Below are 23,232 nucleotides of genomic sequence, written 5' to 3'. Positions count from 1 at the left end.
ACAAAAGTATAGTCTTGTGTTTTGGACATTTTATACATTTAAACAACTTGTTTTACCTGTCTTAAACGATTCAAACAAGCATTGACTATACATAATCAAATGGGCCTGTAGATTTGACATTTTCATCTAAAACATCTCAATTTAATATTCATCACAGTGAACGCACACAGCACCACCTAGCGGTACGAGTAGAGAACTGCGGGAATCTCCTGAGAAAATACTGGAGATCATCCTCCTCCCCTGCGGTGCTCGTTGGAGAGGAGTGTTCAAGCTCGGTGGTAGAGAGAGTCCTTTGAGGTGATCTGACACACCGAGGAGGTGCAGTCAATGAGGGAAGAAACCGAGGAGTGACCCAGCGTCTGCGCAGTCCAAAAAACTCCCTCTGAAAGCGAAGGTGACGAGAAGAAGGCGGGGGGAAGATTTAATTTCACTCCCTGCTCTAAAGAAGGGAAACCAGACTGCAAAGATGGGGAACCGGGGGATGGAGGATCTGATTCCTCTGGTGAACCGTATGCAGGATGCCTTCTCCGCCATCGGACAAAACGCAAACCTGGACCTGCCGCAGATTGCTGTGGTGGGCGGCCAGAGCGCGGGGAAGAGCTCGGTGCTGGAGAACTTCGTCGGCAAGTAAGTAGCTTTTCTGGGCTTCTGCAATGCATGTCAATACGGGCCCGGTGCATCAGTCTTTCATTTTACACTTTACACATTCACTCCCATCCCCCTTCTTCTGAAGCAGGTTTAAAGCTACTACATAGGCTTCATTGAGACATGTCCCCTGTTTTGTCCACTTGAAGTCTTCCATGTACAAGGCGAGGAGATTATTTTGTTAGGCCTGTATAAATCCTCAGGGAACTTTATCTGTTGACTGCTGCGTGATGCATTCACGGAACCGCGCATATTCACAACAATCACTTGGCATTGCGAAAAAGAACACGTAGATATGATGAAGAATACAAAATAACTTCCCAACATGTAAAGTGTGCTCATTGCAAATTAAATAATAATAATATAATAATATAAATGTTGATTTCAGCAAAGACTAAGAAAATCTTTCCCTCATTCAGGGGTCAGTTTTGATGCTGACCTCCTGTACAGCAGGTGCAGTCACAGGCTGATTGTTGTTAGTGGGGCAGTACTTCACTTGTTTTAGTCCTGAGTCTGTTTAATCCTATCCAGCAAGGCAAGGGTGCAAAATAATGCTGTGTGTGTGTGTGTGTGTGTGTGTGTGTGTGTGTGTGTGTGTGTGTGTGTGTGTGTGTGTGTGTGTGTGTGGAGAGAGAGGTTTCAGTCCTGCAAACTTGCACAGTTTTCTATCTGTCAGAGATGATGACAGTATAAAACAAAAAGAGGGGAACAAATCTGATCTGCTATGCTGCAGTGTGACCTTGCAGAGAGGGATAGAGAGAGAGGGAGAGAGAGAGAGAGAGGGGGGGGGGGGGGGAGAGAGAGAGAGAGAGAGAGAGAGAGAGAGCGAGCATCAACCTGAGCTTTGAGCCCTTCCAGCTCAGCTCATCCATCTGTCTGTCAGTGCTTACTGTAAGTGAAGCTTACTGCATGCAGGCAACAACAACATGAGGGGTACTAGCTAACTTCCTTGCTTCTATTTCACTTCATAGAGCAATCCCTTGGATCCTGAGTGCTGAGTGTGTGATTCAGCACTATTCCCTCCTTAAGCAAGGTCAACTTGTGTGCGTATACTATGGCTCTGAGCCAGCTCATCCCCCCACTTTAAACAAGGCCTAGGTGCGCCACAACAAAATGCTTAACATCCCAGAGGACACACAAGGATCCATCTGTACAGGAACTGATAATTGATTGGTTGTAATTGAGCCATCACTCTGGTAGATTTAATAAAGAGTGAACACATTCACCATTATTATCTTTTTTTCCTGATACTTGCATTGCAGTTTTCTTACGTTTCTTTGGCCCCTGAGACAGATAGTTCAACACATGGCCCTGGTGCTAATCTCCAACTTAACAGGTACAGTTGGTGAGACTTGCCTTTCTGAAACACGGCAGCATTATCTACACATCACATTACGAGAAAGGTGTTTCGGTTTTGCTATGCTAAAGAATAAAACAGCAGGGTAAAACGAATCAGGGGATTTCAAAGAATGTTCAGTATAAAAATTTGGCTCCTTCAATATTTTGAAAACTAGATGCCACAGTTTCTTTATTACCCATATTATTTGTTAAAGCTTATAGCCCACAGTGCAAATTGACAACTCTGAATCCTTTAAGTTTTCAGATGCATTAAGCTAGTACAGGCTAATGTAGCCTCAAGCTGCTAGCTTCAAGTGGATTACAGATACATTTGTTTTTTGTCGTTGTTTTTACATTTCTTAAGCCCTAATATCAAGCTGACTCAAGTGTCATCATTTGAGTCCATTTTTCATGTACTGAATAGCCAGTCCTGATCCACAAATGGTGGAGCAATGCTGTACTTCCTGACACCTAAAAACAAAAATGAATGTGTGAAAATTGTTCTCCTTTAGTTCCATTCAGCAGCTGAATAATGTTTTAACAAATGGAGAAATGGAGAAAAATATATACATATAGTAATCTTTAAAACTAGCTAGCCAACATTTAGCGCTCTCTCTTTCATTGACAGAAAGTGACAGACATTTTTTGAGCATCATTTCAAAACCACTGATTTGACAGATTTTATTATTTTTGTAGCTTATGTGTCTTTTGAGAGGCTTTTTTGTAAATAATTACTGTAAAACAATCTCCTTATACACTCCTTAGTCAGTCTAGCTGTACTGCAATCACTCAGCTGTAACGATAGAAACAGCTTGTGCCTAATTACGCTGCCGTACCCTAGAGACCGACGGTTGAGTCCATCATGACAGGAGAATGATGAAGAAAAATGAGGATACAACTACGCTAAATAAAGCCCACTTTTTACTGTAATAAAGATGTTGATGATTAGTTTGTACGTGTCAGTTAAAGCTGCTCTCTCAGGCATCTCATTACAGTGAACAGATTGCTGAGTATCAACCCCTCATGCATCACTTGTGTGTTTGTGTTAATCTGTGCAGCTGCAGTGACGCCACTCAGGTCCTCCCCCCCAGTCTTCCCATTGTGTCATGTGTCTTATCTGCCTGTACCTCGTGTTAACACACGTTTGCATTGTGTATACTTGTACAAACACTTCTTTTCTCCATTTTTATCCTCCACTCTCACTTGTTTTTTCATCTTCAGGAACCCACACTGACGCCTCTCAGAAACCAATTTAATGTGATGTTCCTATCAGAGCAGTAATCGTTTTGGCTGTTATTAAGCTGCTTGCCTTTTAATCCTTATCACTTTTAATAGAAACTGCCTGCAATGCTGCAAAATTTGGCAGTAATGTAGGAGTGATTATTTTGCTTACACATCTCTGGTTCTGACTTTCTTCTCCTCTTCTGTTTGCCGCTTACACTCAAGACAAACAATCATTATGAAGTTTTTAGAGACTTTTATTTTTCAACAAAGACAGCAGCACACAGGTAACATTTGGGCAAGCGCATGGCGTCTTTTTTTTTTTTTGGGCAAATCGGACCTCACCAAACTAGATTGTGTCTGCATTTGTTGATAAAAGGATTAGGTCGAAAAGTAGCAGCCAAAGCCTTGATGTGATTGTTGTTGAGAGGAATTCACTTTATAACTTTACTCCGTGACTCCAACTAGTTTGCCATGACACCTGTCCCCTCAGGTGAATTAGATTCTGATGCCTCGCAAGCGTATCTCAGGGACAAGGACGCCCAACCTGCTGAGATATGCTGTGCTAATAGCATGAGAGAACATCTGAGGACGCTAATCAAATTGATCTGTCCCCTTTTATTGACTGTCCTTCAGTGTTTTGTGATCCTACTTTCATAAATTGTCCTCCAGAGAGCGTCTTTCAACCTGCTCGCACCGGTCTGCACTTTCTCTTTCACGTTAGATTCCTCTCAAAGTGGTTTTGTTGCTGTGAAATATGAAAGTTCTTCACTTCAAAGCACATGCAGGGAGGTTAAACTGAGATGATCCGTCTGATGTGATATTATAAATGAAAAGAAAGATCAAACATGCTGCGATTGAGGACTGTGCTTGTTGTCTGTTTTCCAGCTTTACCTTTTTGTAAATATGCTATATGCTGTTATGCTATTTTTTGGGTGGGTGTATGGGTTCAATATCTTCTTGGGCCTGCAACTAACAGTTATTTCAATTTATTTTCGTTTACAATAAATCCATTAATCTTTACATGTTTAAATGTTCAGACAACAGTAAACAGTCAAAAACACCAAAAGGTATTAGATTTACAGAGGAAGAAGAAAACAGCAAAACTACATAAAACATTTATTGATTTGTGAATTGATTGACTACTTTCTAAGTACCGTATCTGTTGTATCTGCAGGCAAAGGTCACGCATCATTCTTTGTTTGCTTTATTGGTCTGCCTATGATTCAATAGTAAATAAGATATTTTCTCATTCTGGATCCAGGCACAACCCCCGTCTCCCATCTGTATCTGTCACCTGGTCTGTAATTTATTGCCCCATGAGTCTAATTACCAGGAACAAAGCGAAGAACTCTACTGGTCTCCAGTGCCCTGCACAACCTGTTCAGGCGGCGGTGGGGATGTCAGCATGACATTATGACTAAGACTCAATTTAACATTATTACCAACGCAGAGTGAAATTATATTAAAAAGGGGAATCAATGTACCAAAGAGTCACTGTTGAAAGGAAACCAAGGCCAAATTAGATTTAGTGGCAGAAGAATGTCATCTAAATATCTAAAGAGTGCTTCTTCATTTTCTTAAATTTAGAGGATTTAAAAAAAATTGCTTTTCGAATATGTGTTGACATCCTGCATCATCCTGATTCTGAAAAAGAGCTAGAAGCTCTGAATGTCCTTTTTTTTTTTTTTTTTTACATATTTGTTCTAAAATGCTGTTATGAAGAATGTCCTTCAGACTTGACTTCGGCTGGCATATTTTATCTTTAGTATGCCTTTTTTTTTTTTACAGCATGCAGCAAATTTACTGAGGATAATAATCTTTAAATAGTAAGTGATCTCAACAGCATGTTTTTTACATACAGAGCCAGATTCCAGCACCATGGACAGCTCTTTAAAAAAACAAAACAAACCTGCCTCCTAAAAACTCACCAAACCGTACTGAATAAATACATAATTTGAAAGCTTGCCTTTATGATGATTTAAGCACAATGTTTTGAATGGTTTGCATGATTTTGCATAGTGGCATGCATAATTTGAAATAATATAAAGAAAAGGAGCAAACTTTACAATATTTCTTCCTGCTATTCTCTGCACTTTGTTAGAAGTGAAGGCTGCTGGTACTTGTGTAACTCACAACCATAAAACCACAGCACAGACATTTTTCACCTCCTGCTGTCTTCACATTTTTCAATCCCCACTCAGAGATTAACTCCATGATATATAGCTTTTTTTTCATGTATTACATAACACAGACGAGGCCAGCGGCATTACGACCAGTAGCAGCAGCTTCACTCATGTGAGAGACGAGGATAGTGATACGCTCCGTTAAAGCTTTTATTCCTTTCAGTGAAAAGCAAAAACAACCACAGGAGGAGGAGGAGTGAAGGAGAGTAGGAAGATGCTGCATTAAAATACACAACCCTACTACGACTCTCGGCAACTGTCCAAAGATATGCTTGATATGTTGCTTGTTAGCTTAACTTGTGACTCTAAATTATCTGTAGGTGCGAATGTTAGAGTGTTTGTCCTTGTGTGTAAGCATTATGATTGGATGCATCCCACCTCTTGGGCCAATGTTTAGCTTGGATTGGCTTCTGTCTAAGTGGTAGATAAGTGGTAGATAATGGATGGATGGTGTTATTGTATTTCCAAAACAAAAAACATTAAGATACACAGTTGACATTCAAAACAAACAACTGTGGTAAACGTTCACTCCTGAGAAGATGGAAGTGGATCATATTTGATACTTTTGCTGAAAAAAATTACATTTAAAATCTACAAAAAGTTGCTGACTAATAACTAACTGACTATTATTCTCAGAAACCTCTAAGGATTTTTATAATGAAACTATTAATGACCCAAGAGTAGCTGACTTTAAAGTTAGGGCTGTTCATATTCATTTCTAAGAGTGACGTAATGTAAGAAAACAAACAAAGCTGCACAGTGTATGAGCACAATAAGAGAGAGAAGGCAGTCAGAGGAGAGCATGTTTTTTTTTCCTGATGCAGAGGATTAACTCTAATCTGTGTTTGGGCCACAGTTTACCTGTAATGCATTCACCCATTGGCTCCCATCTAATCTGGATGTCTAGCATCTAGCAAACGGTCTTTTCATTGGTTCACAACTGTTGCAAACATGTCTATGTATGTGTGGGAGTGACATTCATCACCAAAAGGCAGACTTATTCAGTGCAAGGAAGGAAAATATTCCTGGTTGAGTGTTTGTAAATAAATCATTAGATCGGGAATAGGTTCGGAGGGATTGAGACGAACAAAGCTACTTTCTGAGTAAAGACAATAAGTTCAATGTTTTATAGAAATCATACAGACAAGCTCTACATACGTGTTTTGGGGGTTAATTTACAGAATTAAAAAATGTGAACATCATGTTTATGCAAAATCAGAACAAAATAAAAATACAATATGTTAAAAAAATCACTTAATTGCGCAATGGCAACGAGAAAATTGAGTCACAGTATATATAGATGGCTAGATAGATAGATAGATAGATAGATAGATAGATAGATAGATAGATAGATAGATAGATAGATAGACGCTAAGTGCACTTATAGTGGAGTGCAGAAGGTATATTGTTGCAACTTTTAAATCTCTATTTGAGTCTCCATCACTGTTCACCTTTCTCTTCCTGTTTCAGCCCTGTCCTCTAAATCTCTGCTGCTGTGTTTGGGATTGTGTCTGTGCTTTTGGCAGTCGCTTGAGCCTTTGTTTCTAGCTTGCCTCATCTTGGAGTGATGAAAACACAGGAGGGTGGAAGCAGCAAGAGATGCTTTAAGGCAGGATTAGATATATGATGAGTGAAAACCACCGTCATATCTTCCTTCTTATGGTGGTTTATTAGAGGGTTGATATACTAGATACTATAGAGAAGGTATGTTTGTGTGTGCTTGTTCCTTGGTGAGACAGTTTGATTGGAGGGTGTAGAGGAGTAGAGTGAGAGAAAACCTGCAGTTAAAGCCATCTGTCTCCTCGAAAAGGCATCCAAGTGGGAGAGTGGGACATCCCACTACACACACACACACACACACACACACACACACACACACACAAATATGCACACTGGCAAGCAGGTAGACCAGCAGATGGGCAGACACACTTAAAAGCCAGTTAGAAAGGATTTCCTTTTTTGAGTGTTGAATCAAACCACAAAAATGAATCCCCCTGTTGTTGCTGTATTATAGTGAAGAAGCTGTGATGGAGGCATGCTGTGCCTTAACATCACACCTTGAAGCTTGTTTGTAATATTGTTGGTTATGCCTAAAGAAAATGTTGGGAAGCAGGGGATGAGTTTCTTTTTTAAAAAGTTAAATGTGATCATATTCCTTTATTTTAGTTCAAGCTTTAGCCAGAGTCCCATCATTCGAGCTAAAATAAGATCCCCGTAAAGACTGGAAACAGGCTGAAACAGCTAGCATAGCACAATACCTGCCAACTGTTACAAAAGTCATTGAACCGATACTCTAAAGCTTATTATTGAATATATAATAAATACCTATAAACTCTAGAAAACACTGAAGCTTAAAAGTGTTTCATATATACAGTATATCCCTTACAAGTTCTGTATCTATATACTAGTTGAGCCTGGCTGCAGAAGTAGTGTGGTATCAAACATTTGCTGAAAGTCATAGAAATGTTTTTACACTTTATTTTTTGTACTCATATATCATATAATTGATAAGCCTTTGTGTGAGCTGGTAAGCAGGTTTTGTTACCTTTGAACAGAGCTAGGCTAGCTGTTAACCCCTGTTCCCAGTCCTAATGCTAGGCTAAGCTAATGGCTACAAGCTCTAGCTTTATAGCTCATGGAAATAAAAGTGTTCCCCTTTTTCCGAGCTAAGGTCTTGGTAGGACGTTTCCTAAGAGATTGAACTACACCTATAGTGAAAAACATACACATTGTAAGACTCAAACATATCACAACTGCTGCTTCACATGTTTTAGTTGGGTCATTGTCTGGAGCAGAAACAGTTTGGCCCTGATAAACTCTCATCTCATGACTTTTAGATACGAACCGCCTCAGGCTTTGCTTCAGGTTCAAACTGAGGCCTCATCAATTTCTCATTGATTTCTGTTTTTGAAGATTCCCTCCATCAATAGTGTTGTATGATTTGATGACATTAAAAAAAAAAAAAAAAAAAAAATCAACCCTGAGATTAACTTAAAGTTTCTTCTTCCTAGCTAACTCTGCACAACTACTAGAATAAAATGTTTGTTTAATTTATTAACTTAAAGGAAGACAAGCCAATAGGTTCAATGTTTGACTGAAAATGAGAGTGCAACTTTGGAAAAGACCCTTGTTGTTTCTTGAAACACACAGACAGACTGACACACACACACACACACACACACACACACACACACACACACACACACACACACAGTACACATCACTGAATAGTAACAGTCCAGTCAGCTGGTTGGTGAGCACACTGTGCCAGTGGCGAGCTGACGCTGATGTTGCATAAGCAGCTGAAGCTGAACGCACCCTGGAAGAAAACAGTGTTTTGTGCTTGGAAAAAAACCCTGCAACAATAAAACATATTGGCAGGCTGTCATGTGTGTGCACAGTGTCTCAGTCAATTATAGATTGAAACACGTGATTTGATTATTATTCTCAGAATAAGAATCGATTCTACCATATGAGGATTTACATAATTTAAAAAATGTCAATTTGTAAGGATAAACTAATCCTAATTATCTTAACGTCACAAGATTTTAGTTTTGTAGCTTCACTTTGCTCGGCAGTGTTTTGTAGAGTTTTTTGGGGGAAAACATTTTACCTGAAAACTGAAGCAGACATGGGAAAAATGATACATTTCACAGAAATTGAATTCAATACATTCACTGTTGTTGATGATGTGCTGTTTTGCATGCATTTTTGTTGACTGACTCTCTCTCTGTCTATTTGTTGTGTGCAGGGATTTCCTTCCTCGTGGTTCTGGCATCGTGACCCGTCGTCCTTTGGTTCTACAGCTCATGACCTGTCCCACAGGTAAAAACATCACCCATAAACATCTTTGGGTCATTTACAGCTGCATGCTGTACATGATTATTTGTTTCTCTGAACATGGATTTTAAAGACATGTTGTGAAGCCTGCAGTTTTGGAAGATGTATTTTAGGCAATAGCTTGTTAATGTTGGAGTTGAATGAAGTCAGCAGCCAGTGATAATGAAACGAATTGCATTTCAAAACACATTCGCATTAATGTCAACATCTGTTTTTCATGTGTAGCACATAGAAATGTGAATGACATAACAGCTCTTCTGCTTTATATAACTTAATGTGAGACTTCTGAGATTGAGGATATCAAGCTCAAATATAGAATTCAACTTTCTGCGGTACAAAACTTCCCCTCTTCAGTCTGGGGTAAACACATCACTCGACAACACTCCTCTTGTCCCTAAAACCTTAAGATGCGGTGTCCTCATGTTACCATGGTTACACTTCATGAGGTTATTACTTTTTCCACACTTTGATACTTGTTTGCATCGCCCATAGCTTAAAAACATATAAAATTAGTCCCATGAAAGATGTTTTTTTCCAAGTGAAAATGCTATAGATGAATAGAGTATGATAGATAGATGATAGGTATGATAGATCCCGAGGGAAATTCAAGAAATATAAATTTTTTAGCCTTAAAAACAACAATGAAAATAACAATTCTTGATTGATTCTTTTTTCCCAATTGTTGATTTTTTGACCGTATGCTTTCTAAAGATGCATTTTAAGGGTTTTCATGGCTCTATTTGATAGAATAGAGCAGAAAAACAAAGAGAGTGTGAGGAGTGACACAGGAAAGGAGCTGCAGGTTGGACTTGAACCCAGGCTGCTCGCTTGGAGGACTACAGCCTCTGCACATAGGGTGCACTGCTCGGCCATCTAGGCCATCGGTTCCCTGACCTTGTTCTTTCCTTTTAATATTTAGAGTTTTAATTTTTCATTGGATGTGAATATTTCATTGGTTTTCTGCAACATAATTAGTTTACATCTGAATTACAGTAAAAAATATGAAAATGTTTTCCACGTGACAGGTCTTGAAGTTCTTTTCCACTCTTCCTCTCATCTCAAGTTGTACCTTTTTTAATCTCATATCTGTGTCTCCTCCAGAATATGCTGAGTTCCTCCACTGTAAGGGCAAAAAGTTCACAGATTTTGACGAGGTCCGGCAGGAGATCGAGGCAGAGACGGATCGCATAACTGGGGCCAACAAGGGCATCTCTCCCGTGCCCATCAACCTGCGTGTATATTCACCTCATGGTGAGGCTAAAGAACAGATAGCTTACAAGCTTTGCTTTTCTGTCTGGGTTTGCTTTTGCCTTTTCTATCAGCTGATGTTTCCTTTTTTTTCTCCTCCCAGTGCTGAACCTGACGCTGGTGGATCTACCTGGGATGACCAAGGTGCCGGTGGGCGACCAGCCGGCAGACATTGAGGCTCAAATCAGAGAAATGCTGATGCAGTTTGTGACCAAAGATAACTGCCTGATGCTCGCTGTGTCCCCGGCCAACTCTGATCTTGCAAACTCTGATGCTTTAAAGATTGCCAAAGAGGTCGACCCTCAGGGTGAGTGTATCCACACACACACACACACACACACACACACACGTACACCCACACTATACTGGAGGACATGAGCAGTCAGTATTAAATATGTTGTGTTTTTGTAAATTTAGGTATGAGGACTATCGGTGTTATCACCAAGCTGGACCTGATGGACGAGGGGACAGATGCTAAGGATATCCTTGAGAATAAGCTGCTTCCACTCAGGAGGGGTGAGTACACACACCCACCCACCCACACACACACACACACACACACACACACACACACACACAGCAGTGGTTCCTTTTTCTTCAGGGCCCTCACAGTGACCCACTGTTTCCCTCTTGTGGTAACAAGACAGTTGCAGTCATGAATTCTCAAACCGCTGAAAATGAGAGAAAACAACAGCAGAAAAATGGCCGAGGCATCTTGGGTAATAAAAATTAACTGTGTAAGAAATCAAACGACAGACAGAAAGAAGAGTTGGAAAGGGGAAAGAGGGATTGTGGGGAAGAGAAAAACAGTGTCCTGGAAAAGAGTTTGCATGCATCTTGTGAGCTGCCCTTTATTGCAATGTGCTGATGCAGTGATTTTCTTTTCCATTTGCACTTGGTTAGAGCCCAGGCATGTGCTTTTGAATATTTTCCATGTCCTTTTGTTTTTCTATGTTTTTTTCCCTCCCTGTCTCTCTCACTCGCTCTCCCTCTCGCTCTCCCTAATGCTGTGTGGATGTTCACATTAACAAGGCTGCTGGCTCGACGTTGCATTAGTTATAGAGCATGAAACGGCCTTTAACTGAGTGATGCATGAGAAAACTTAACTGGAGGTGAAATGGGATCTGCGTGACCTGAACTCTCCTGCTTGTTTTTCTTTCTCTCTTTCTGTTTTAAAAGCTTGAACACACATGTAGACATTTATGCTTTTAATTCCTCCTTACTTCCTTTTTTTTCTCAATTCATCCTTAATAAAAAGGTTTTCTTTAAACCCTTAAAATGTGGTTTTCCTGATCCAAACATTATTAAACATGGTTTAAAGCGGTTTCAGTAAAGGAAGGCTTGCACTTTCTTGGTTTGGCTGTTTTACACAAGTTCATATTTAGAAGAATAAGAGCCCAGCATAATCCCAATAATTGTTCCAATTCAAGATCTTACATTTAAATCACCAGTCATGCCACAAGTTTGAAATCCGATCCAGTTTGCTCTCAAATATTCCAGGAAGTGATAAAAAATGATTGCATCTGGTTTTCTGCAAAGCTCAAAGTGTTGCAGGCCTTTTTCTAAACGTCCTTCGGTCTATGTCTGTTGTGTCAGGTTACATTGGTGTGGTGAACAGGAGCCAGAAGGACATCGATGGTAAGAAGGACATTAATGCTGCTATGGCTGCTGAGAGGAAGTTCTTCCTCTCTCATCCTTCCTATAGACACCTAGCTGACCGGATGGGAACTGCCTACCTCCAGAAAGTTCTCAATCAGGTGGGTGAATGAGAGAAAAGACAGAAAAATCAGCAGTGCACTTATGTCGCCTTTCTTTGTAATTCAAGAAAAAAAAAACATGCTCATCTGAAGAGTAAATCTTTGGATGTTTGTTGAACTGCATTTGACTAACACTATGCATAATTCAAAATCTTTATCTATAAGTTGTGAAGAAGCTTGAGTATTTCAATGAGTGTTTCAAGGAAGGTGATTGACCTCTGACCTTGTCCCCTCCAGCAACTGACCAACCACATCAGGGACACCCTGCCTGGTCTGCGGGCCAAACTGCAGAGTCAGCTGCTCTCCATCGAGAAGGAAGTTGAGGAGTACAAGAACTTCAGACCCGATGATCCGTCTCGAAAGACCAAGGCTCTGCTCCAGTGAGTGCATGCAGGTGATGGACAGACAATGACATAAAAACAGGTTCTTTGATTCATTGATGTGTGTGTCTCTGCAGGATGGTGCAGCAGTTCTCTGTGGACTTTGAGAAGTGTATAGAGGGCTCTGGAGATCAGATCGACACAGCCGAGCTGTCAGGAGGCGCCAAGATCAATCGTATCTTCCATGAACGCTTCCCCTTTGAGCTGGTTAAGGTGTGTGTCGCGCAGATGTTGTGTTTATGTGTGTGTTTAATGGGATTATTTTATTTTGCAGCTGTATTTTATTTTCTTAAAAAGCAGGGCTTAGTTTTATTTATATCGTAATTTAACTTCTTGTAATCTAAGTAAATCTCCTGCTTTGAATTAAAGATAACATTGTCCTCCCAATATCTCAGAAAATAGTCAACAGCATGAAATTAGAGAAAGTGTCACCTTTTTTAAACTTTACTACAAAACAGCCACTAATGCACGTATTAAAACGTCTAACCAGAAATGCTTAAACGTTGTCAAAATGAGAAAATAAATAAGAAAAGGTTGATTTGGGATCCATCGCATTACAGTCACAAAATCAAAACAGTCAACCTGATAAACTGATGCAGCAACACAACAAGCTACAGCCTTTTTTTTTTTTTTTATCAGTTTAGGGCTAAAACTTTGACTTTCCAAACCATTCTTCTTTCTGACAAAATGGACAGCACAACATTAGGGATTATTTAAGAGTCTCCACTTTCCTCACTCTTCCCCTCTGGCCTCATTTCTTTAGTAATAAAAAAAACACTGAAACATTAAAATCCCACTAGGTCCAAAAAATGGCAACATGTAACTCTTTGTGGAAACAATTTGCACTATAAAAAAATCTGATTGTGCAGACTGGGGCAAAACCGCTAACCCATAAACATGTCTGTTCATAGCTGTAAATATTTATATACTAAAGATTCAGACCAAAATTCTTTGGAACAATTATCAGACTTGTGGTTCTTCTCGTTTTGATCTTTTTGTTTTGATATTGATTAGTTGCATTATAGCCAGTTTACTCAGCAGAGCAGAGATTTTTGAGTGTTTGTTTGACATAAAACATGTTCATATTACTGTCAGATTGATTCACAGTGACTGAAAATGTGAAGCAAGTACGTTTCTGGAACAGTCGAAAAGTTTATTGGATTTGATAAAAATGTCGAAACAAAACCGTGATTCTGGGATTCTCCAACCTCGACAGTTCTTGTTTGATCCCTCTCAGTTTAACTTCCTCTCTCATCGTTTCTCTTCTTTCTCACTTACCATCTTCATTTTGTTTCTTTTACTTAACCCCTGACTCTACATCCTCTCTGTTTACTCTCCAAATCACCCGAACATCTCTAAAACTTTCAAGCCCTCGCATTTACAACCTTTATTCTTTTTTTAACCTTTTTTTCTCTCAGTTAACACCAAACCTTTGCTCTTATTTCATCCATATTTATCCTCTGTCCTCTCTCAGCCTCCCTCTGAGGATATAAAACTTACCGTCTGTAACTGAAGTCCTCAAAGATACCGTGTCGGTTTCTTGCTGTGAGGACGGAGCAGGTCGTTTCTTAGCGACAAGCTTGAATCATAAAACAGAAAATCTTAATGTTGGAGGTTTTTTTTTATTGAGCATGCTTAAAGAAAATGTGAATCTCTGTTGGGAAAAGTAAGAAAACAATTAGGAATGGCAGTAAATGTGTTACAGTAAATCCATTGTTACATTTTTCATACAGGTCTGAGGACTTCAGATCATTCAGAGAACAAATAAGAAAAATAAAGAAATTAATTTAAGTTAAATATGTTTATATTATATCAAGGTATTTGCATCATATAATATACATATCTTTGGAAACATTTACTTTGTAGCAGAGATTCTTCGAAGAACATTGATACCTTTCTCAGGACGGATCAGGAAGATGGTTAGCTTAGCTTAGCATAAAGTCTTCAAGCACTTAAACTAAGGTAGCATAGCTTTGTCTTTATTTCTCCTACAAATGTAAAATCATCTTTATATTTTACCAGCTATATTGATTTTCTTGCCTTCCTGCAATACTGCTCAGTGGGATAAATGATGGGGGTATCAGGACAGTCTGATGTTGAACTGATCTATAAATCTGTTTGAGAAATGTTGTCTAAACGTAATCCTCTGTGTTGGTTTTTTTTTGCAGATGGAGTTTAATGAGAAAGAGCTCCGCAAGGAGATCAGCTACGCTATCAAGAACATTCATGGAATCAGGCACGTCTGTCCTCCAACTCACCCCTCTATTCATCCCCGTTTCCCTCCCTCTAAACTCTTTTTCTCTTCTCATCTCAGTCACCTCTGCTGGCCAGACAGCGTCTAACTGACTTTGCTTATCTAATCACAAAGACCTCTATGCTTAGATGAGACGCTTTGTTAAATACTGATGACACCAGTTGGGATCACTCAGGGACTTCTGGTGCAAAAGTTTTGTTTCTTTTTTCGCCAGGCAATTAGTTTTTTTTTAAGATTCCCATAAATGCTGCTGTTTGGCCTTTCCGTCAGTATCAGAGATCTGTTATCCACAGAGTGATTGGTCCTAAAAACACTGAGTCCTCTGAGGACATAAACCTAAAAAAATGTTCTGATGCCTTTTTTTCAAACCTCTAATATTGATTCCAATACCTGAAAACCTGAATATTGGCCGATACCAAGCATCCTTCTGAAAACAGCAGCATTAAAACTTTCTTTGTTCTTGTTAAAAAAAAGCAATGATTGCCTATATTTTGCTAACTCTGACAAATATCACACTCTTTACTCGGTCTCACTGATGTTGTTTCCCATGATCACTTCAAAAACAATTAGTTTTTAGATCTTTTTTTTTCTGGGGTGGGCGGTCTTAAAAATACTCTCAGATTGGTGCATTGACTGATTGTTGGATTCCTCTAACCTGATACAGCTGTTAAGCAGCATCAGGGGCTAATTTAGGTATCTTTATCTGCTGGGACACTTGAGGAATCTATACTATCAGAACAACTCCTCCCTAATAACTTTTCTGTTTCAAATTGAATCGCATGCTTAACAGATGAAACCCTTTAGTTTTAAGTTTGATTCCTAACACTCGACGTTTTGGTGAAGTGATATTTTCTGTAGAAATGTCCAACTTCAGCACAGGGTGATTACATCATAATTACATCATATTTAATTGACGATTAAGCGTTAAATTGTTTTTATAGTTTCATTCTCTTTTCCTCTTTCTGTCTAATTTGTCTGTTCATGTTATGGGGGAGAAAAACTTAGAAATGGGGGATAATTCTTAACAATTAACACTCTTCTCTTTACCCAACCCTCCTCCCTCTTTCTGTTTTTTTCTCTCATCCATCCTCCTCTTCTTTTTGTTGGCTCTGTGGCTGGTTTTCTCTCTGTCGGGCAGAACTGGCCTCTTCACTCCGGACATGGCCTTTGAGACCATTGTGAAAAGGCAGATTGGGAAGATTAAAGAGCCTTGCACCAAATGTGTGGACATGGTCATTTCTGAGCTAGTCAGTACGGTTAGGCAGTGTACCAAGAAGGTAAAAAAACAAAACAAGAGTAAATGATAGATAGCACTTTTTTTTGGTTTTCAATCCTTATCTGCAAAGTCCCTCTGCTGTTCACTCCCTTTTACTGTAACCACCTGGCTCTCTCCAGCCCTCGCTGTTTTTGGGCAGTGAGGGGGACTCCTGGAGTGGCTCGGTGGGCTGCGGTCTACCTGCCTCCCTGCCTGCCTACTTTACAGCTTCAGAGGGGTTTGGCTGGACAGGCTGGCCGTGGTAGAAAGCTGTGCTGAAAAAAACCCAGTGTGGAGGCTGAGCTGTCATTCAAATATGGTTGCATGTCAAAAATTAAATGTCAAAGCTGCCTCAGGACTTGTGTTTATGAATCTGATTCAAAGGCTTTCTGCCAAAATTTCATGCGTGGAAATAAAAGGTAGATGTAAGTATTTCATTCCCACTAGTCAGAATTTTGCTTTGACTTGTTATGCTTGGATCGTCATATTCCATCTTTCTCTTCCATTTAGAATTTTAATGTATTGCGTTTTTGCATAATTTTCCTTTCCCAGTTTTATACGCAAATACTTGTTCCAACAAGTAGGATGTATTAAATGTGGAATTGGCCTTTGCTTTGTGCTTGAAACCCCGCTGCCTTTTACGGCAGTCTCCAAACATGTTTTGTCTTAAAGCAAAGATTGTTTTTCGTAGCAACATTAAATCTGGCATGTCTACTTCTCTTTTAAGATCGTGAGTAAGACACTCCATCTTTACCTGCAATCACAGGTTTACGTGTTCTGAGAATAATTTGCGGGTTATTTAGATTCCTTGGCAGCCATATTGGATGACCTCAGCATCCAGACTTTCTTGTGTGTGCAAGGCTGCAGCCGTGCACCTGCAGCAGACGAGAGCGATTATGTTTTAACTGCTCTTCACTAGGCCTTGGGGGCCGCTCCCTCAGGCTCATGAGTGTGGCCAGAGAAAGAGCAGTAGTCTGTATCCAAATTGATCCACTGTGACCAAACAATTTTAACAGCGGCTGGAGCTGAAACAATCTGGAGGCCTTGGGATCATAAATGTTTTGATTACACTCCCACTCGAAGTCAGTGAAGACGGAAGGACGGGTGGAGGAAGGGTCAACACTGGGAGGGATTGGGACATTTTGGCTGTTTGTCGGGGGTGCACAGCTGCGGTCTTGTGTTATGTTGCTTGGACTTTTTTGGCTGGTGGAGTTGTGCAGGCTGGGAGCTCCCTCTTTTTCATCCTTTTCTTCTCATCTTTTCTCTCTCTTTTCTCTTTACTGATAGAGAGAGGTTCCAGCGCTGTCCTGTTTTAGAATGGCTTCAAGGGAAATCAAATGTCTCACTTGCATTTTCTTCCTTCTGTGCTGTTTTTCCCTCCCTCGAAAACCTTCACACCTTTCCTTGTTTTGCTTTTTTTTTTTTTTAAATCTTCAATCCATTGTTTCTTCTGTTAAATCTCCAATCTTTACCTTTATTTTCTGTGTTCTGTTATTTCCCTGACCATCTCTTTTCACTCCTTTTGTTTTCATGTCTCCCACCATCATTTTCTCACTGCCCTTCGTCTTTGTTCTTACAACTCCTCATTGGTTGCTTCCATCACTTCTTCACTTTCTCTTCAATGTTTCTTCTTATTTTTTAAACCTCCTCTCCCCCGTGCCGCCTGCTTATCCCTACAGGACGGGGCTCTTCACCCCTGACCTGGCCTTTGAGGCCATAGTGAAAAAGCAGATCCAAAAGCTGAAGGAGCCAACACTGAAGTGTATAGATATGGTTGTGAGCGAGCTCACCTCCACCATACAAAAGTGTAGTCAACAGGTAAAATGCAAACGAGGACAAAGCCACTTTTAGGATTTATGTTAATTACACGGGTAGACCAATGATTTGACATTAATATGTCATTTTTTAATTATATGTCATTAAAAGATACAACAATAACAGCCACTGCCTTTTAATAATTTGTTAATATATAGAAAAATTGTCATGAATAAAATGAAGACTGGCTGAGTTTTTTGTTTAAGTCTTACATTAAATTGGCTTGTTTTAAATCAAATGGTAAACTACGAAATCATCAATGAAAACCTTTAATATAAAGATTACGTTTAGTTTTTCCAATCAGTGATATTTTGAGCATTTACTAACACAGTACTTTAAATTAAGCTCATTCAGGTTAAAGCTTAAAATCTTAAAGGTATTTTTTTTTTTTTTGAGAATACTTTTTTCTCATTATGTTTATGCTGAAGTGTTTAACATATAACCTGCATGTGTGGCTTCTAAGCCCCCTGCATATGTTACATGTATTGAAGTGGGATTTATCGCTAAGAATAAAGGCCTGCAGCCAAGTTAAAAAAAAAAAAAACATGATATGAAGCTACTGTGTGTCAGATTTATGTCTAACCTTTGTAAATAAATAACACAATATCTCCTTTCTTACACCACAAAGCAGATATCGGTCTATCCTTACCTCAAAAAAATGGGCTTCATAATCCAAAATAAACGATTGTTTCTTTTCTATAAAAGATAATTTAATAAGTCATGCCACTTAATCTGCATGTTATATAGTTTTCTTAAAACATCAAGTGTTACAATTCCTTTAATTACTTGTTAAAAGTCTTATTGTTTTTGTCTTTGTCTGTATGGTTTAATCAGGGGAGTGACTGATTGTGTAGTTCCACTCTAACTAATTAACAAACGTCGCATTGCTCTATTTCTCTTTTTTATTTCTTTTTTTTTTGTCCTGTCCATCCTGTCATCCTTTTACCTTTTGAAAGCAAAATGAGCCAAATAGAGATCGTGACCTCCTTTGGATTTCTCTTCTCTGTCACACTTTAATCCTGATTTTACTTTCAGAAACACACTGTTTCAAAAACAATACTGTATTATAATATACAGTGGTTGGGAATATCCATAAAGGGGTCAGTTTGAAGTCGTCCTCCATCACCCTCTATCCCATCCTTATCTGTCTCCCTCCCTCCTTCCCTGCTTCTTTGCATTGCATGATGGTCTGAATTTGAATGTGTCCGCCTGTTGCCTTGGTTATAAAAAAACAACATATTTTTCATATATGTTACAGAGTTGTTTTGTTTGACACTAAATCCTTCATCAGATATTTAAACCCTTTGCATAACTTGAAGTTACAATGCATCTTTTATAGCACAAATTTGTATTTATTCCATGGAGAGGATATGTGAGTAAGAATCATGATGTTCCCTTCACCAAAAATGTCTTCTTTAATTTTATACAGAAGCTGAAGAAATAAAAATAAACTTATTTTTTTTAGCTGATTAAAAAAAAGCCAGAATGTTGCAGTTATTTTTGTCGTTTTAATCAGACTTCTTTGAAACGTTCAAATATAAATGTCTGTCCACACAAATGCTGCAAAAGCTACCTTAGGACTGTCGTATCTGGCATACTATAGTCATTTTGTTGTTGTAGCTTGCTAGCTTGTAAGGCTAACTCAATAATTATGGTGTTAACTTTATCTACAGCTGTGCTTTAATACTTTATCAGGCCCTTTTTATGCCAAACATAATATAGTGTTGAATATGCATGTCTTGACTCAATGTCTACAATAAAAAATAAAAAACTTAGCCTCGCTAGGTCCCTGACAAAAAAGTTAGCATCTCACAGCTCTATGCCAGAGACAAAATGGCAATAGGAATCATCAAAATGGCTTCTAAGAATCATCCCTTTATTTGTAATAGATGTTCTCTGCTTTTAACAGGACCGACCCCTGAAAGCATTAATTTGATTCTGGCATCAGAGAAAGGTCCACACATACACCAAACTAACAGAGAGACAGACATGAAAGATGCATTGTAACTTGAATAATAACAGCTTTTTATTTTTCGACCTTGGGCTGTGATTTTGGTTACATTTTTCTTCTTTCCTCACACTTCTCCAAATGTGTTTGTGTCACATTGGAAGCGCACTAATGTCTGTGTTCGTGGGTTTGCAGTGAGCTCATGGAAAATAGACCCACATTGTTCGCTGGGGAAAAATCCTTTTTTTTTCTGCCAGGAACATTGTTTATTCTGTGTTTATGTAGTAATATCACCGACTTTGCACTATTCTTCTGCATTTGTTCCACATTTGCATCAAATTCTGAAAACTAAAATGGACTTTTGACACAAACTTTTGGTCGGGTGTGCAGAAAATAGAACTAAGTCTTGGATCAATTCCATCAAACATAACCTGTTTTGTTTCTGTAATGTACTTTATTGTATAAGTGGAACTGTGTGATGTGGTTCTGTGAGTTAAGTAGTGTAGGTGTTTAACTGAAGCTTGTACTGTATGTAGTTTTGAGATAGTGTGTGTATGTGTGTATGTACTTTGGCACGTGTGTGTTTGTGTATTTTTGCTACCTACCTACTGTGTTCTGTGCTTACAGCTGGCCCAGTATCCCCAGTTGAGAGAGGAGATGGAGAGAATTGTTACCCAACATATCAGGGACAGAGAAAGCCGCACAAAGGGACAGGTAAGTACCGAGTGGCCGAGTACTGTCCTAAAATAATAAATACTAACAGAAATGTATTTATATTTAAATCACATTAAAGAAGAGATCATAATACTGATTAGAATAATCAACAAAGAGGGTAACTAAAGTGACAAATTTGGCTTTAGTCTCCAGCAGGGACACCTTTTTCAAAACATTTTAAATTCTTTGTAAATAATCACACAATACTCCCTGTAAATCAGCGGTAATAGTAACAGTAAACATTTAGTAAAAAAAAAAAAAAGATCTCCCTAATTTTTCACATATTTTAATTCAGGGAAGATGGCGTGTCATGATGCACATTAAAATTATCAATAATTCCTCTTTAATGGATCGATCGGATTCTGTTCAAATGCAGGGGCTGTGAGTAAATAAAATAATACAATGAACACTTAAAAAAGGACAAATAACTCAAAACTCTATTGAAGTGCAGTGACAGTTTTTTATTTTAAGGTTGATTTATTCTCTGTATTGAGTTTGGTTGGTTTGAATAGAATACTAATAAAGATATCATTGTGAGATGTCTATTTTTAAGTATGTTTTGGTAATTAGAAAATCAAACACTTGAAGACTACTTTAGCTTAAAGTGATTACGTTGAGCTTTCATCATAAAGGTGTCACGTTAGCACATTGAATGATTCTAAATCAAAGAAATACAAAAAGTATTACTTTATATCATCAGTGAATGGCCTGTGATTGATAACAGTCAGATGTGTCTCTCTCTTTCAGGTGTTGCTGTTGATAGACATTGAGTTGTCCTACATGAACACCAACCATGAGGACTTTATTGGATTTGCCAAGTGAGTTTCGGATTTCCTCTTCTGTATTGCAAAGTGACTGAAATGCTTGAAGATGTCATGTGGTTTGAGGGAAAAATCCAGTTTACCATGATGCGTTTTGTTGTGCAGCGCTCAACAGAGGATCAGCCAGATAAACAAGAAGAAAGCATCTGGAAACCAGGTACGTAAAGCACACGTGGACAGGTCCCTGCATTTTGCAGCGTTTGAAACAAGTAATTCTCCTTAAGCAGCAGGAGCGTGTTTCCAGACTGAACTCATGTTTCGTCTGTTTGCCAGAAACATGACATCTGAACCCCATGCAGTCTTTCCCTAAGGCTTCCTCCTGTTAGCACTCAGCTCTCTGTTTTACCTAGGCTAAATGTAGCACAGCTATACAATATTTTGTTACCCTGGGCAACAGTCCATGTCCTGCACAAAGCAGCTCTTCTACACGCTAATGGACAACAGTTGTTGGATCTTGAAAGTACTTGTTCTTTTGATGGAAATTACGGTGACCTCAGCACAGAGTGAGGTCTGCTGCAGAATATCACACCTCTGTTATATTGAGATTCTTCACACAGTTTATGGATTTATCAAGAACCATCATGACATTTATATCAGATACACAGCCAAGGTTCCCCTCTGCAAGAGCTACACAATCCTCAAAATAGGGTTGGGCTATTAATCGACTTCCAATTTCTAACACTATTTTTGCATCCCAAGATCATGAAAACAAGATAATCCAGTTTAAACAATTACTGTGCTGCATGCCACGTTGCTCTGGATTTTCCCAGACGGTTTTGTCATGTGTGATAAATGTTTCAAAGTGTTTGGTGATGTTCTCTGTTTTACAAAATATAATAAGTGTTGGCGATGTTAAAGTGAATAAAATTGATTAATGTGTTTCAGATGTTGTAAAACCCACAACTAAACGTGTTTAATAATCATGATCTCAATGTTAATCAAAACAACTGCGATGATGATATTTGACACATTTCCTCAAAATCTGTAACTAATAGCCCAAAATGTAAAATCTGTTTTAAATTCTCAAAATAAATCCAAATATAAATGGCACTAGCCATTGAGGCTTAGTGCGTTAGTTATTTTGATAAAGAAGGAATGATAACATCTATAAAAGCTGTCACTCTATTAAGAAACTTCTGTAAAGGATCAGGAGTTTTGAAATGGCCTTGTTTACAACAAAACTTCTCTTTAATGTTTGTCACACTTTGATCTTTTTGCTAAATGACGAACAGAATCACACTTATATGAAGCTTAAACATCACAATATCCAATTAAGTTTTCTTCCATCTGACAGCCTGTCACTCTTATTTTCCCCACACTGGACTCTTCTCTTCAGCTGCTGGTTTTGGGGTTTTCTATGAATTAGTTTTCCTCTTTCTTCCTCTGAGTGATTGCTCTCTTTTCTTTTCTGTGTCTCGTCTCTTCCCCGTCCTCTCTGTGGCTTTTCTGATTCAGGATGAGATCATGGTGAGTAGAGCGTGTGTGTGTGTGTGTGTGTGTGTGTGTGTGTGTGTGTGTGTGTGTGTGTGTGATTGAATAATGAGTGTGTGTGATTCTTTGCATGTCTGAAAAAAAGCTTTCATGCTTACGTTCTCATGATTTCCCGCTCTGCATATATCAGGATACATGTGTATGTGTACACTCGTGTGTCTTTTATGTGTACTGAATTATAGTGGAGTTCACTAGTGTGTGTCTGGATGTGTTTGTGTGTCTACAACGAGCTTTGTATTTACCACCAGTAGTTTGGCAGGTGGCTGTGGTGGGGGATGCTTGGCTGCTTCCCTTTCCTCTCTCTTTTCTTTTCAGCTGC

At 38.9% G+C, this 23,232-nt stretch overlaps 1 protein-coding gene across 6 annotated transcripts in view; it reads left to right on the top strand.

Annotated features, from left to right (window-relative positions):
- Positions 1-226: 226 nt before the first annotated feature.
- dnm1a (dynamin 1a) overlaps positions 227-23,232 on the top strand; it is a 49,172-nt gene continuing 26,166 nt past the window's right edge. For 5 of the 6 annotated variants that reach the window (XM_079363592.1, XM_079363589.1, XM_079363591.1 and 2 more), the window contains exons 1-14: positions 227-627; positions 9,142-9,215; positions 10,332-10,481; positions 10,582-10,785; positions 10,896-10,994; positions 12,075-12,235; positions 12,473-12,615; positions 12,693-12,828; positions 14,784-14,851; positions 16,008-16,146; positions 20,515-20,601; positions 21,349-21,419; positions 21,528-21,579; positions 22,878-22,889. In XM_079363592.1, the coding sequence (XP_079219718.1) occupies positions 467-627; positions 9,142-9,215; positions 10,332-10,481; positions 10,582-10,785; positions 10,896-10,994; positions 12,075-12,235; positions 12,473-12,615; positions 12,693-12,828; positions 14,784-14,851; positions 16,008-16,146; positions 20,515-20,601; positions 21,349-21,419; positions 21,528-21,579; positions 22,878-22,889 (1,557 nt within the window). In that variant the 5' untranslated portion in view covers positions 227-466. Of the gene's footprint in view, positions 628-9,141; positions 9,216-10,331; positions 10,482-10,581; positions 10,786-10,895; positions 10,995-12,074; positions 12,236-12,472; positions 12,616-12,692; positions 12,829-14,783; positions 14,852-16,007; positions 16,147-17,803; positions 17,943-20,514; positions 20,602-21,348; positions 21,420-21,527; positions 21,580-22,877; positions 22,890-23,232 lie in introns of all 6 variants that reach the window. The other variant, XM_079363590.1, reaches the window with a different exon arrangement.

This window comes from Symphodus melops, assembly GCF_947650265.1.
Source record: "Symphodus melops genome assembly, chromosome: 16".
In the NCBI taxonomy this organism is placed as follows: domain Eukaryota; kingdom Metazoa; phylum Chordata; class Actinopteri; order Labriformes; family Labridae; genus Symphodus; species Symphodus melops.
The sequence above is the reverse complement of the archived record's forward strand: the minus strand, read 5'-3'. Positions and strand labels throughout refer to the sequence as shown.